General features: G+C 35.9%; 1 protein-coding gene across 2 annotated transcripts in view; it reads right to left on the bottom strand.

Annotated features, from left to right (window-relative positions):
• ESRRG (estrogen related receptor gamma) overlaps positions 1–15,013 on the bottom strand; it is a 159,710-nt gene that overhangs the window by 11,687 nt on the left and 133,010 nt on the right. For both annotated transcript variants that reach the window (XM_017870025.1, XM_017870026.1), the window contains exon 4: positions 4,156–4,425. In XM_017870025.1, coding sequence (XP_017725514.1) covers positions 4,156–4,425 — 270 coding nt within the window. The remainder of the gene's footprint in view (positions 1–4,155; positions 4,426–15,013) is intronic.

The following is a 15,013-nucleotide window of genomic DNA, read 5'->3' as shown; positions in this document are numbered from 1 at the left end:
CACACACATATGCACCTATATATATATACATGTATGAAACCAAACTGGCCACCTTTACTTAAAAGTAATAAATCTAAAATTTTTAGGCCATTTAAGGTATATTAGACATTATTTAATTCACCTGCCTTCTTTTACAGATGAGAAAACAGTTATGTATTTAAGCAACATATTTTCAAAGGAGGTGAAATTTGTAATTTGAGAGTAGAAAACATTCCTCTTTTTAGGTAAAATGTGTATATATAATATAATATGATATATATATATATGCATGGCTGTGTGTATACATATGTATATATATATGTGTGTGTGTATATATATCCTAAACAGAAGGTATTACTATTTAATCGGGGGGCTACTAGGAAAACCATATCTAAAAAGGCTCCCCTAATGGAGTGGTAATGAAAACACACTAAGCCAAACCTATATGAGGGTCCAAATACCCTAATTAAATATAGTGCCCATTCCAGTATCCTATAGCAATCATAAACTTTCTATACCTTGAAATTATACAACTCTGCATACATAACCAATTGTCCTTAAGAACAACAGAATGCTGTCATGAGGTCATTCTAGCTATTTATGATTTTAAATTGATAACCAAATCATTACTTGTAGCTTGATATCAATAGGTGCTATTATTCTGGAAATAACATGTAGAAGTTAAAAAGAAAACTCGACTTGAAACATGTTTATTCTTGAATGGATTAGGCTCACCTGGCTTCAGGCTGGGGCGGGGCAGGGGTGACAAAGACTGGGATGTGAGTGGCAGATTTAGGGACTGAAGGGCTTATGACTTGAGCAACAGAGAACGGTCAGACTAAAGTGATTCATTAGCTTTAACTGCTTTTCATCTTACAGTATATAATTTCAAACAAATTCTTAACATAAGAATCAAAAGATCCAACGAAGAGAAATAAATCCCATCATATAATCTTACTGAGGTGCTTATAGAAATATTTTACTACATTTTCTAACACAGAGATGAAATTAATTATAGAATCATAGAATTCCAGAGTTGGAAAGAATTTGATATTAGTCAAACCTCTTGTTACATACATGAAAAAACTGGGGCCTAAGAATTACAATATTAAAATTGTGACCTAGAGTTTTCTTTTAAAATTCAATTGCACATAGATATATCAGGGATGCAATAATTACTCAAGAGGTTGTTAATACTCAAAAATAAGATAATGTATAGCTTAAAAGAGACTGTAAGTTTCTTATCTTCAAAAGTAATTGAAACTATTATTTAGGGTTTTCAAAGATTTGAATGTGAAAACTGTAGAATTATAACAGTTGATAACATATTGTTGTTTTGGCCATACAGATGAAGATAGAGTTTCCAGTGATGTTCTGGTGTTATAAGTATTCCTGAATTCACTTATGACAGAAACAAAGCTACAAAAAATATGGTGGACATCATCAGAAAGCCTGTTTTCCAAGCACAAGCACAACATTTATAGTTACTGAATGAAGACCGATGTTTAAAATAAGCTAAAGTTTAAATAAACAAGACAATGGTTGTTAACACCTACATCCATGCAGGAAAAGCTAAGATATCTACTTAAATTACACTGAAATAGATTTTCATTTTTGCACAAAAAGTTACTTATGTTAATCTGGAATTCCTAAACACACATGCACGTGCGTGCGCACACGCACACACACACACACACACAGAAACAACAACAACAACAACAAAAATAGAAGCCCTTTAAGGTGTCTAAAGTATTAAAATATTTTTATACTGATATGTGCATGGGCAGTTTAAGAAACCTACATTGGATCGAAGCAAGTTTGAGTCTACACTCCATCCTGGATCTACAACTTCATTGCTGTGCTCCAAATAACAGTCAAAAATGGAATAAAACAACATCATATTAACAGTATCAAAGAAACCAACTTTCTGAGTTGTTTGCCCCAAACTAAAATGATGGGGCTTGCAGGTTAAGTGGGTGAAGAAAAGGCCATAGTTACACAACACAGTAGAGGTGGCACAATTTAGAGATTAAAATAGTCCTTAGAGTACTTAATCAGTTATTCTTTAATATGGACTCTGATTCAATTGATCTTTCTTGGTATTGAGTGACTAAATGAAAGATGGAATCCCCTGCAAGAATATTTTGGGACCGAGACTTTTTTTTAGAAGAAGCAATGGTACTCAACTACCATGATAAGAGAAGAAAGGGGAGCTTATTGACCATTTCTGACTTTAGACGTGAAAAATAAATGAACTAATTCTTTAAACACTTTCCAATCACCAGTCACTGCTGTGAGGTAGTCACTTCCTCTCCCAGAAGTAGAATATGTGGATTAGGACATTTATCTATCAGAAATATTAATGTTTATACTTCTAAGCAACAGAGACAGAAAGACTGCTACTAATTCAGGTACTCTAAATTATAATACTTAGTTATAAAGTATACATCCAATATCTAAAATTATATAATTTTAGCAATTTTGTTGATAAAATTTTAGCATTGCTCAGCATTTATGGTTAGTTAATAATTTTAAAAAGCAATTTGAAACATAAAAGATATAGCACAGGCTTAGTATATTTTAAAACAATTAACCAAGTAAATGTTTTAAATTAGAATTGTTTCATGATTGCCAAATAAAAATTTTTCCCAAAACCACTGTTGTAAAATATTTCATCTAATTATGAGAGATGGTATAATGTGAAGTCCATACAAACTAATAAATCCTCAGAAAATTTCTACCCCATCTCTCACTTTGATCTTCTGGAGAGGAAGGGCAGGGGATTCTTCAGGGTTCATAATCACAACGTCGTCTGTCATAAGAAATCATATTTTATAATTGCACAGAAGAGTAGAAGAAGAGAGGCACACGGTGTCGTGAGGAAGAGGGTTATATTCACAATTAAAACTGCGAAATGCTAAACTCCATTATGAAGACAAATAGGAAAGTACAACTTCATTGTTGAAAACAATTTCCCTCCTATCAGTCCAAGGATTCATGCATCAATATTGTAGATGAACTGTTAATTACAAAATCAATTAAAATTATTTCTAAAACAGTCACGCGTCCCTGGCTCTCATGGGGGCAATTTGGGCAGAAGGTCTCATCTCACTAGGACCGCGCCAAATCACAAAGTCGTCATCCACAAGTAAGCAAAAGCAATCTGGTTTTTCATTTTTCAGCGCGGCTGAGCCCAGCCTGAGATTGATCGTCACATATGGCCCCAGAAAACAAACTGTCAATACCTTGAATGCTGCAGAATTTGAACAAATAGCCGTCCGCCCATTCAAGCCACTCATTGCATCCCATTTAACAGATTTTATTGACAGTTTCCTTCTTGTAATTAAAGGGAAAACTACTGGCCGGCAACCAAGATAAAGTTCAAAGATAGGGTCAAAACAAAAGCAGATGGAGGGGCACGGTGTGACTGTCAATGGTACATAGCATCAGAGCATGTTATTGACACACAGGTATCTAATGATCGGCACGTCATTAACGAGGGATCTATCCTGAACTTTATGCAAATGCTAAAAGAGACTTAAGACCATAATAAAGCATTAAGAGAGGCACAAAGGGAAAAACAACAAAGCACCAACGATTTTTACTTATTAGAAGTTGCTCTCTGGTTTAGCACGTTTCGGTTCAAATGTAAAGAACAGTTATTCCCATAATTCTTAACCCTTACTGCATAGACAGAATTTGACTTCTAAAGAACTCCAGAATGTAAGAAAACAGTGTTGTTTGATAACCAAAACTCAAAGCAACACTAAATATATTTTCCCAATTGCACAATTTGCATTTTTGAGGGAAAAATGGTTTGTGTGTTTCAACAATTCCCTTGTTTAACTTATGCATAAAAGACAATGGAACTAATTTTGTCCCAGGAGTGTCCATTTATGCTATTCCCAAGAGCTTTTGCTTTGCTGCAATCCAAATTAGTAAATGTATTAGTTGATAAAAGTTTCAAAGCATTCAATAAGTAAGTCAAATGAAATTAATTCCCTTTAAGTATATTTTTCTTATTTCTAACTTTTCACTAGAAAGCTATACTGATTACAATTTTGCTGACTCATACAAAACTTACAAACTAGATCTTGCAAATCCCTAAAGAAGTTTAGGAGAGTGGTAAAACTGACATATTAAAAAATGTAACAATGACTATGTCAGTATGCCAACCTGAATTAGCAAGAGCTATAGCTTTGAGGGTGACAAATTCTTCTTTCTCCAGCTTCATGCTCTTGTATTTCTTTACCAGCTGCAGGATAGCATTATTTAGATCAAGAAGGCCTGCTAATTTGGACTGGTCTTCGTCCATTATATAATCGTCTGCATAGACAAGTTCATCCTCAAACGAAAGAGATCGGTATACGACACCAAGGATCAAAATTTCCATCCAAGCACTCTGCAGAAGGCTCATCTGGTCCGCCAGGGACAGCGTGGAGAAGCCTGCATGGAAAGATGGGCAGATCAAGTTACTTTAAAGCCATAATTTCATAATGCAACATTAGTTTCATATGGTAGCTGGCTTCTGCATCAGTGCTCAAAATTATGCTGAGCTTTGATTAGAAGCTCCTAAAATTTCCCCTGGATCACTTTGAGAACAGCAAAGTGAAAGTTACAAACCAGTTTCTTCAATTTGTGGGTATTTTCTATAAGTTTTATAGACACAGCTTAGGGGAATATTATAGAGATGTTGTTTTCTTTCATTCAAGAAGAAAATACCATGTAATCTTTAAATATACTTGATTTCTGGTTGAAGTCTTTAGGAACCTCTTATAAGAAGTCAGATTTTCAACTATCTCATCTCTAAAAACTACTATTGGAAAACAACATAAAAAAAAAAAAAAAAAAAAAAAAAAAAAAAAAAAAAGAAGAAGAAGAAGGAGAAGGAGAAGCAGCAGCTAAAAATAAAAGGTAAACAAACAATTTAGGCCATAGAGCTCAGCACAACTTGGAAACATTTCTGTATAATATTAATAGTTACAAGCACAACGGATGATGAGTTACAACTAGGTGAGCCTTCTTAATTGGCTATTTCCCCTCACTGCTATTTAACATGAATTTCTTTTAAAATTAGTGATAATTGGTATAAAAGAAAGTGGAAAACTTAGCAGCCTGGCCTCCTCACCAAATAGAAAAGCCCCATTCACTATTGTTATTAAGATCCAATTATTTAAAAAGTTAAATATAAATAAAGGTAACAGGGTTTGGTGCAAAGGAGTCAGATTCTGAATGTAAATACTGGCTCCGCTCAGCTACTGGCTCCGCTCAGCTACTGGCTCTTTCACCTTGAGCAAGAGAAATTAACTTGTATCTTAAATTTTGTATTTGGGAAATATAAAATATCACCTACCTAAACATTCGGTTATAATCTGTAATTCAGTAAGTGTTGCTATATGATTAATATATGTTATTTTTATCTGAATTACCTATGTGATCAATTCTTTTCTGCAAATCTGCGATGCATTCATACATGCATATTTAAAGTTCCTCTGAGCTTGAGAAAACATACGCAAAAAAACTAAAAAGAAAATGCTGTTCAATAGAGAAAGAGGAAGCAGTACAATTAAGCCTACTTAGGAGTGAAGATATATATTTATATATCAGAGGAACTAGATCTGTATTCTAAAGTGGATATCTGATGATCAGAAGCTTTTCCCAAGTCCTAAAAAAGAAATGTTTCTTAAAACTTCACTTTTATTTCCAAGTGTCTGCCTAAGACTTCTAAGGGTAACTACCCACCTCATGGCTTCTGAGGACAGTGGTACCATCATTTAAGCTCCTGCCACCAGTAATTCTACAGAAAGGAAGGGCCGCTTTTAATAATGCAACTTAAGAAATCTATTGTTTGTAATCCCAGCACTTTGGGAGGCCGAGACGGGCGGATTACGAGGTCAGGAGATGGAGACCATCCTGGCTAACATGGTGAAACCCCGTCTCTACTAAAAAATACAAAAAAAAAAAAAAAACTAGCCGGGCGACGTGGTGGGCGCCTGTAGTCCCAGCTACTCGGGAGGCTGAGGCGGGAGAATGGCGTAAACCCGGGAGGCGGAGCTTGCAGTGAGCTGAGATCCGGCCACTGCACTCCAGCCTGGATGACAGAGCGAGACTCCGTCTCAACAAAAAAAAAAAAAAAAAAAAAAAATAAGAAATCTATTTTTACTCCCTTTCTAGACATTATTACCCAAATCATAAATAGCCACTGGTGACCAAACTTTTTAGGCTACTGCTTATGGTCACTGTTGCTGTCCTTTTCATTCATATCAAATTGTGCATATCCCATATGATATTAGCACAGTAAAGAAAAGGAAATGATTTCCTGACCTATTGGTGAAAAATAGTGGTTTCCCATTTGGTACCATTAATTATAAGTGCTTAATGAAATCATCGAAAGGGATGAGTCAAGCTTTTCTTAAGGGAGTCTTTAAGGTATATATAAAAATGCATTTCTTTTTGTTTATCATGGTGCTTACATGTTATTTGACAGGATTTATTTTGGACTGGCTGTGTAAGTTTTTTTCTTATTCTGTTTTTCTCATTGCGTTTGGGGTTAAATTAATAAATATCCTCTTAGAGATATAAAAGCTGATAACATTTTAAACAGCGATTCAACAGAGAAAACTAATTATTTAACCTAAATAGGTTAGGCTCCAGATGCTTTTAATTTCAGCAATGTTATATTCACAACAAACAAACAGAAAACCACATTGCTCTTTTTTCTATCCCCTCCAAGGAAAAAAGGTGCAATGCAAATCCAAATATCGACCTCAAGAAAACATACTAAGTAAAATTTCTTGTGTAAATTAAAAGAAAAAATCATCTGGAAAGTTATGAGCAAAAATGAATGGGTCTTTTCAATTTGCCTTAGTTTTCTTGTTCCTTTTCATGCTCCCAAGCCGCAGTTTTTCTGCAGCAGCAGATGGACAGAGTGTGTAGCCCGCAGCACCTTCCTGTGACAGCCCTATTCTCCCTCCCAGACACTGCTGTTAGTAAATAGATTTACACATTCTCCAATCTCCACACATCTTTCTGCCGAATAATTAAAAGCAGGATGATTAGTTTATTGAGTGGAAGGAGGAACTTTTTTATTGAGGTCCATCCACGATTTTATCAGGGCCAGCACTTTTACGGTTGTCAGGGGGGTGCAGGCATCCAATTTTTCTTATCTGCCTGATTAATACAAACGCTGTTTCAGGACGCATTAATTAACAGATACAAATCTACGTTCTCATGGAAGGATCAATACGGAGAAGAAAAGAGGCATCAATGTGAATTTAGTGCTGATGATGGAGAAGGCACGCTATCGACATTTACGTGCACGGAAACTTTAAAGTTGTACCGGGCCCCCTTTGTCCCTGTGATTTACAATTAACAATGTTCCAGCCATAACAACATTTCACACACTTCTTTAGGGTTTAATTAAGCAAAAAACAATAAAATTTCATTTTTAAAGTTGATCCTGCAATTTAGTTCTTCTATATTGATGGTTGTGTGTGCGTATGTGTGTGCGTGTGTGTGTGTGTGTTTATCCTTCCTGCAACCCTAACTTTTTCCTTTCGCTTCTCTGTGAAATAAAGAGAAGGAAAAAAGGGGAAGGAAAAACTCTCCTTTTTTGGTCAGGAAGCATGGGGAGATGGATATGGCACAAAAGGTTTGACACGTTTGCTTGATTGATATCCTTAAGTATATTTCAGCTGATTAAAGGAAGTATAATTTTTGCAAATCCAAAGGAAAAAGGACAATCCATGCTTACAAAATAAAATAAAAGTCTGAACGTCTATCTTTTCTTGGTCTAGAAATTGCTGGCTCTCATTTTAACCCTTTCCTACCACACCACTGCAATCTGGAAGCTAGTACAAAGAGCTCTCCTGCCCAAATGCCTGAGCAGCAGTTAGACAGCCTTGTTACAGGATAGTCACGTTCATCTGGTCACTAAGGAGGAGGCCAAATACATAATAGAAATTTTATCTTAATTACATAAAATTATTTTACCTTTTCTTCAGGAGTATTAGCTATGTTGCACATACATAAAACACATGGATAAAATAACATTTTTATCAATAGACCTGAGCAATGTCTAAAATTCTAAATAACCAGGGCCTAAATGAAAATGTACGTTTTAATAAGCCGAGTTGAAGGAATTTTCTTAAAACATAATTGCTCTATTGGCTTACACATGCTTGTATCCAAATGATAATTACTTGTTTGTGTTTTTATCAGGCATTGAACAGTATTTTATAGCTCTTGGGCTATGAGTTAGAGGTCTTCATCATCTGTAATATTTAGCTATCTTTGGAGAGAAACCTCTTTCCCAAGTGAAATAAAATATGCTTCGTAGTTGTGTCGTTTGAACTTCATGTTTTGTACATCCTGGGACCTTAATCTTTGGTGTGTGACAGGTTATAGTTTTAAATGTTCAGCCGTATTACAGCTTTTTAAAATACACTGATACCATGGCACATTTTTTCTTCCCCAGCTACAGCCCATTCCGTGCATATCACTGACAACTCGGATCTCTCTTCATCTCTGTCCTAGAGTCAGTGCCATTTAATGTATCTCAGGCATTTTGCTTGCAGAATGACTCTCTACCTTGACCCGCAGTTAAATAGCATGTTTATCTGCAATACAGTGTGCTCCAAATAAACCAGATGACAGTTGGGAATAACATCATTTGGAAGGATTGAAAAGCTTCTCAAGAGGCAGGTACCCCTGAGGTAATAGGCTTGAAGAAAGCATGTTTTGTGCCAACCGTCTTGCCTTCTTCTACTGGAAACTTCGGAGGTTGACAGTGGTGCCATGGGCACTCGTCAAGCACTTTTTTTTTTTTTTTTTAGCCTGGCAAACTGATGCACTTTGCAGTCAACTTACAAAAAAGGCTAAGCGTTTGAAAGTGTGAAGGGCAAAAAATATCTGACGGCTAGTCTTCAAAAATACACTTTCATTTCAGAAAGCATAAATGTTTATTTCCCGAACAGAGTGTTGACAGAAATAGGCTGCAGTGCAGGCATTTGGGTTTAACCCCTGCTAGGCATTTTCTTCTCGGCTGCTTTCTTGAAATAGAGGGCAAGCATTTTAAATCTTCAGGGCATCCGTTAATATCAGTTAATCATGGCATTGATTTGACTGATCACAGTTTTTGAATTGTAGTTTTCCTGTTCCACAAAAAAAAAAATCAACATTTTTCAACAAATAGCATATCATACTAGAACTATAATTATGCCATAATGACTCACTGAGATCACAAATGAAGTTCATTTTGAGAAGCTGATTGAGCAATGCAATGTAAGCTAGATTCTTTTCTTTCCTGTACAAATAAACCTGATGTTTACAAGACCCAGAGAATAAAAGAATAACAGTGGCACTAACATTTAGTTTTTGCTACCAATAGACACACAGATGCATAACCCTTGTTAGAGATAAACTTATCTTGTATTTTTAAGCCAGATGTTCTTTTCACATATGGGGCAGACATATCACTTTGTCTTATGATTCACAAAACACACAGCTCAGGGACTTGTAGGAAACTTTATACGTATATATATATATATATATGTAAGTCATATATATATATAGTCCCTTGCAGGAGACTTTATATATATATGCACACAGATTTTTTTTCATGAACTGGAACTCAGTAGGAGCTAGAGTTAAACATCTACAGATGGTTAACTGCAGAAGTGAAAGCTGGAACATCTACATGGTGCTCTCAGAAGCATTTTATTTAAAATTTATTTAAAATTTTTCTTTAAAAGGGATGATAATGATTATATTATGTTTGTGCTTAAGCTTTAGATACAATACCTATAATACTCTTCTTTGTACCTTTACTCTTTTGGGCTGACCATAATCCAGATTTCAATAATTTAGATTCAATCACAATTGGGTGAAATGTAAGAGTAATTGACAAAAATGGAAAATAGCTCCCTTGCTAGCTAATTTAATCATTTGTTTCAACATTTGTTGATTCCATAAGAAATCTATTTCTTTAGCTCTGTTTTTATACTTTAAGTAGGTTTCACATTGATTTTATGGAACTATTATTTTAAAATAGCGGTTAAACAAGACAAGTACATATTCCCAAAATCTAAAAGGCAGGACTCAGGTTTTAATACAATTTTGTATATAAAGACAGAAGTGACCACCTTCTATAAAACTGAGCAAATGATCTAAGTAGTTGTGAGGAACTAAAGGAGAGGAGAACAGAAACGCGAAGGTAATATCTACCAGTCCAAAACAGAATTATCATTGTTAACTGAATTTACAGGTCCAATTGACCACTGACCACTCATGCTGATTATATAAACAACCAAATGAGTTTACAATTAGCCCAATCATACAAACAGAAATTGAAAACATGCTCCCATAGAAGTGGTGAACTGCTTTCTTTAGCAATTATTCCTGGTTTTCCAGTCAGCTTGCTAGAAAAATTTAAAATATAATAGCAGCTAAGAAAAAATATTTCAAGTGACAATACAGGAAAGACTCAATATGATGACAAGAGGTTTTGTTTTGTTTCATTTCGTTTCTTGTAAGTGGGTGATTTTTTAACAACTGCCAACCTACTTTGAAAAGTACTAGAGACAGGGCCGATGAATGCCTAATAAGAATGTAAAGACCATCTATACAGAGTGTGCAGTTCCTCTTTGGAAGTCCTTACTTACTCCTACTTACCTACTACTTCTGAATGACTGGAGAGGATCTGAAATAATTCCCTTAGCTTTTCCCAAGCTCCCTCTTACCTGACCTCAACTTTACTTCTCTTGTCCTTTCATCTAAGCCAAGAAGAAAGAAAAATTGTTGAAGGGCATGGAGTCAAGTATAGGCTGAGCTGCCTTAAAGAGGGAAATCTAATGGCTTTCTTTTCCTACAACCTTTATTTTTTACTAGTTGAAAATAAGTTCTGCCTGGAAAGCTCTCTTTTTTGATGTGACTGAAATTTGTTTGACCATCAAGAAAAAAAGAAAGCAACGCCATATAATGTAGGACTCTAAAAAATATCTTTAAAAGGGCATTTTCAGTTTCACTTTGGAATTAGATGGATACTGAATAGGGAAAAATACCATTTGGAAGCTGCACTTCTGATCTGAAAGAAAAAGGATCCATGCTTGAATCTGACTTGCTTTACCAATGCACTGGTAGAACCAGGTCAAGAAATATCATAGAGTGCTTCAGGAAACCGACCAGTGGTCCATAGAAAACCAGTCCCACTTTGGAATCAGATGTCTAAACACTATCCTCTTCAGGAAATTTTCAAGGGGTCCACATCAAATTTGGTCTAATAATTTAAAATTCAAGCCTCCAAAATAAACACATACAGACTCTATGTTGAACTCTGGAGAAGGCTGACAGACATTTCAACAAGCCTTTAAAGAGTCTGTGGAAAACATTTAGCAACAAATACCCATAAGATAAAGGTTTATAGTCATGAAGTGATGTCTGAGGGGAGAAGATAGTGAGGGGAACTATAACTTTGAGGTCTAGAGATCTGACTACAACCAATGGTATTAACTTTGCCCCTGTGATGAGCTGACTTGTGCCATCCCGCCCAAAAGATGTTAGAGTCCTAACCTCCAGGACCTGGGAACATGACCTTATTTGGAAATAGGGTCTTTGTAGATGATCACATTAAGATGAGGTCATTAATGTAGGCCCTAATGTAATATGACTATCTTCATAAAAAGGGGATATTTGGACACAGAGATGGACATGTGCAGAGGGATGACGATGTCAAGACTCTACCTGACATCGAGTCCTACAGGGAGAACACTACCTACAGGCCAAGGGATGCTTGAGGCCACCAGAAGCCAGGAGAGACAGGAGAGAAGCATGGACCAGATTCTCCTGAAGAGCCTGCAGAAGGAACCCAAACCTCCTGCCACCTGCTCTTGGGCATCCAACCTCCAGAGCTGTGAGCCAATATATTTCTGTGGTTTAAGCCACCCAGTCTTTGGTACTTTGTTTTAGCAGCCTTAGCAAACTAACACAGACCCACAGGTGACCTTCTTATCTGTCAATTGCAAACTACAGACTACGCACTTCTGAGGAATCTTCCAGTTCCAACAGTTTCTAATTCAGAATAACAAACAGAGCTAATTCCATGAAGCACAAGGCTGTCTAGGTAATGGTGAGTACCTCAGACAAAAGTCATGGCCTGGGAATAAATAGACCTAGAATTGGGTGCCACCTCTGCCACAGGAACTGTAAAACTCTGAGGAATGACTCTACTTTGCTGGTTCCTGCTTTCTCATCTGTAAAACTAGAAGGTAGAAAAATTATTCTTGAAGGTTTATTTCAGCCCTAAATTATTAGGCTTCCAATGGTTCTACTGTGACAAAATTCAGATCAACTAATATTTACAGCATCTATTATAAGTGAAACTCAATGCTCAGTACCATTGGAATATGCATGATGAATATGACATAATCCTTGTCATCTAAGATTGTATAGCACAGTAAAAGTGGATAAGACCATAACAACCAAAAAAGAAAAGTATTGCAAGGATGGATACAAGTACATGTCTATGCAGAAAAGGAGAGTTCGGTGCTTGGTTGTACACATTCTCCTAAATGTATCCATATCCACCACTTTCTCTCCTCCTCTCCCCACCCCAGTTTTGTCTAGGCCTTCATCATCTTTTTGGGGTAAATTTCAACAGCCTCCTTACCAAAATCCTTTTATATCTGGTATTGTTTTCTTCCATCCTACCCACGGCTAGTCAAGCAATCTTTAAAATATAAAACCTATGCCATCCACTCATCAAAATGCTTTCTTGGTTTCCATATCTCCTACAAGATAAAACTGAAACTCTCTGGTAGAACATAGAATTTCTTTGACTGTTTGTTCCTTTTCCCTTTTCCTGCATATTTCCTAAAAAAATCTTCCCCTAGTAACTCTTCCATGGACATCCTAACATGTTAAGTGAGCTCATTTTCCTAATCCTAATGTCAAAACCCACAGCTCCACTCCTTCCCTAAGCACTGTTATCCACCTGCCACCTCACTCTTGGCCGCCTCACTCTTGGCCCTTCATTAATCTATCAACAAGTTTTCTCTTTTATACTTGTGAAATCATTCTCAAATACACACACTTCTTTCCTTTCTCATTGCCACTGGGTAGCATCTAAGAGCATTTGTAAGATATAAAAGTGAAGATGAAGACATAAGCAGGAGACACAGAGTCGGGTGTAAGTCACCCCTGAAGTAAGGGAGTGGATGTGAAGATGTGCTGCTTGATAGATATATCTGTATCCTATGGACAGTGGTTTGCCATGTTCTAGATGAGCTCTTCAGGGTAGAGATCTCTGATTTGTTTCCTGCTATATCTCCAGCTCCTCAAACAGTGCCTGTCACATAGCTGGTGCTCAGTAAATATGTGCTAAATGAATGAACAGATAATTCCTCAGCAGCTCATTGACTGGCTTTCAAAAAGATGGGAGGTTAGGGAATGAAAAGACCATTCCAGAAACCAGATCCCTCCCCCACAGAAAATAAATAAACATATAATAAAAGGGGTGCCTAATGCTTTTCATTAATACAATGAATGTTTATTAAGGCACTGATTTTGTATAAAACTCTTTGCTTATAAGTGTCTATACGGTATATAGGATTTTTATTTGGAGCCACTTAGACTCTGATAAAGTCCTGCCTAAATTTATTAACCTCAGTCGGTTCTCTTCAATTTATAAGTAAAGTTGATGGACTAGCTGCTTCTGCTATATTTATAAGTAACCATACACAACAAACTTCATGATAATGTCACAATTGCTTTTTTGTTATTTATAAGTACTGTCATTAATTTATCTACCTAACCTGGTTGTATAATTATTTTGACTATATACACACACACACACACACACACACACACACATATTTATATTCTGTAGCTCAGATTTTAAACCTCTGAAATACTAATCTAGTTAATTCAATGCTCATTGCTTCTTTCTACTTGCAGGAATAAAACACTGTGTGTCTACATTTATTAACGTAAATTTTTAGGCGATCCCAACCTAATTTTTGTTAAGTCTAAGAAGGAGCTTCTCATAAGAACATTTTCCACACCAAAAATTTTGCAAGAAGATTGAGAAATCCTGGGATTTTATCATTATGTGCTGCTTCTCTCTGAATCAAAAACAGCAGAGGAGACAAGGCAACAGAAAAGCATACATAAGGCGTCTCCTTCTCAGTCCAGTTTAGAACAATGAGTCCTTACTAGGTAAACGCTCACTTGTCAGAAGTACTTGCCACACTACAGTCACTGCAGCACTGAGGGAGTAAGGGCCCTTCCTGTTATAAAGCAGCAGATGAGACAGTTACAAACAGCAAAGAGGGTTCTTGTCTGTTATGTCCTTTCACTGTGTCTGTACACACAGGTGTTAATGTAATTTAAATGCCACTTAGACACGTTTCAGGTTTATCAAACCAGTTTGTATATCCATTCTTACATAATAATTTTGAAGAGGAACCATTTCTATCTGCTGTGGGAACCAGCCTAACTATAGATAGCTCTATGCAAATAATCTGGGCAAGTCAAGCAGAATCTATTTAAATCTAAAAGAAATCAGGTAAGACCTTGAGGAAATGAAGCAGGAACCAAAAATATTTTTTAATAGGTCAGAACCAGTATCACATTGTTTTGGTATGAGCTTTGTTTTTACATTTATGGCTAGCTGAGAGTTTGGATTCATGAGAAAATTATTCTGTTAAAGATTATAATTTTTCATTGAAAATAGAGATATGAGGAGAAACACAAGCAGATGAATTTTGTGAATATAAATTTTAGGATCAAAATATGCTTTTAAGTCATGCAAAGTTTTAATAAACTAACCAATAAGTTATTAGTAGAGAATGTCATTTGTCGGGCTTCAGAAAGAGATAGGCGTGCCTCTAAAACTCTTTAAAACTGTCGAAGAGGCAACCCCAGCTGTAATTTTTGGTTAACTTTTTTCAAACAATAACAAATTATTGGAACTTCTGCCTTCCTTTCTATTTTTTAAGATTTGATTGTCACTATTTCTAACTCGAAAATATATTTAAAA

The sequence above is a fragment of the Rhinopithecus bieti genome, unplaced genomic scaffold, assembly GCF_001698545.2.
Source record: "Rhinopithecus bieti isolate Rb0 unplaced genomic scaffold, ASM169854v2 scaffold_1673, whole genome shotgun sequence".
In the NCBI taxonomy this organism is placed as follows: Eukaryota; Metazoa; Chordata; class Mammalia; order Primates; family Cercopithecidae; genus Rhinopithecus; species Rhinopithecus bieti.
The sequence above is the reverse complement of the archived record's forward strand: the minus strand, read 5'-3'. Positions and strand labels throughout refer to the sequence as shown.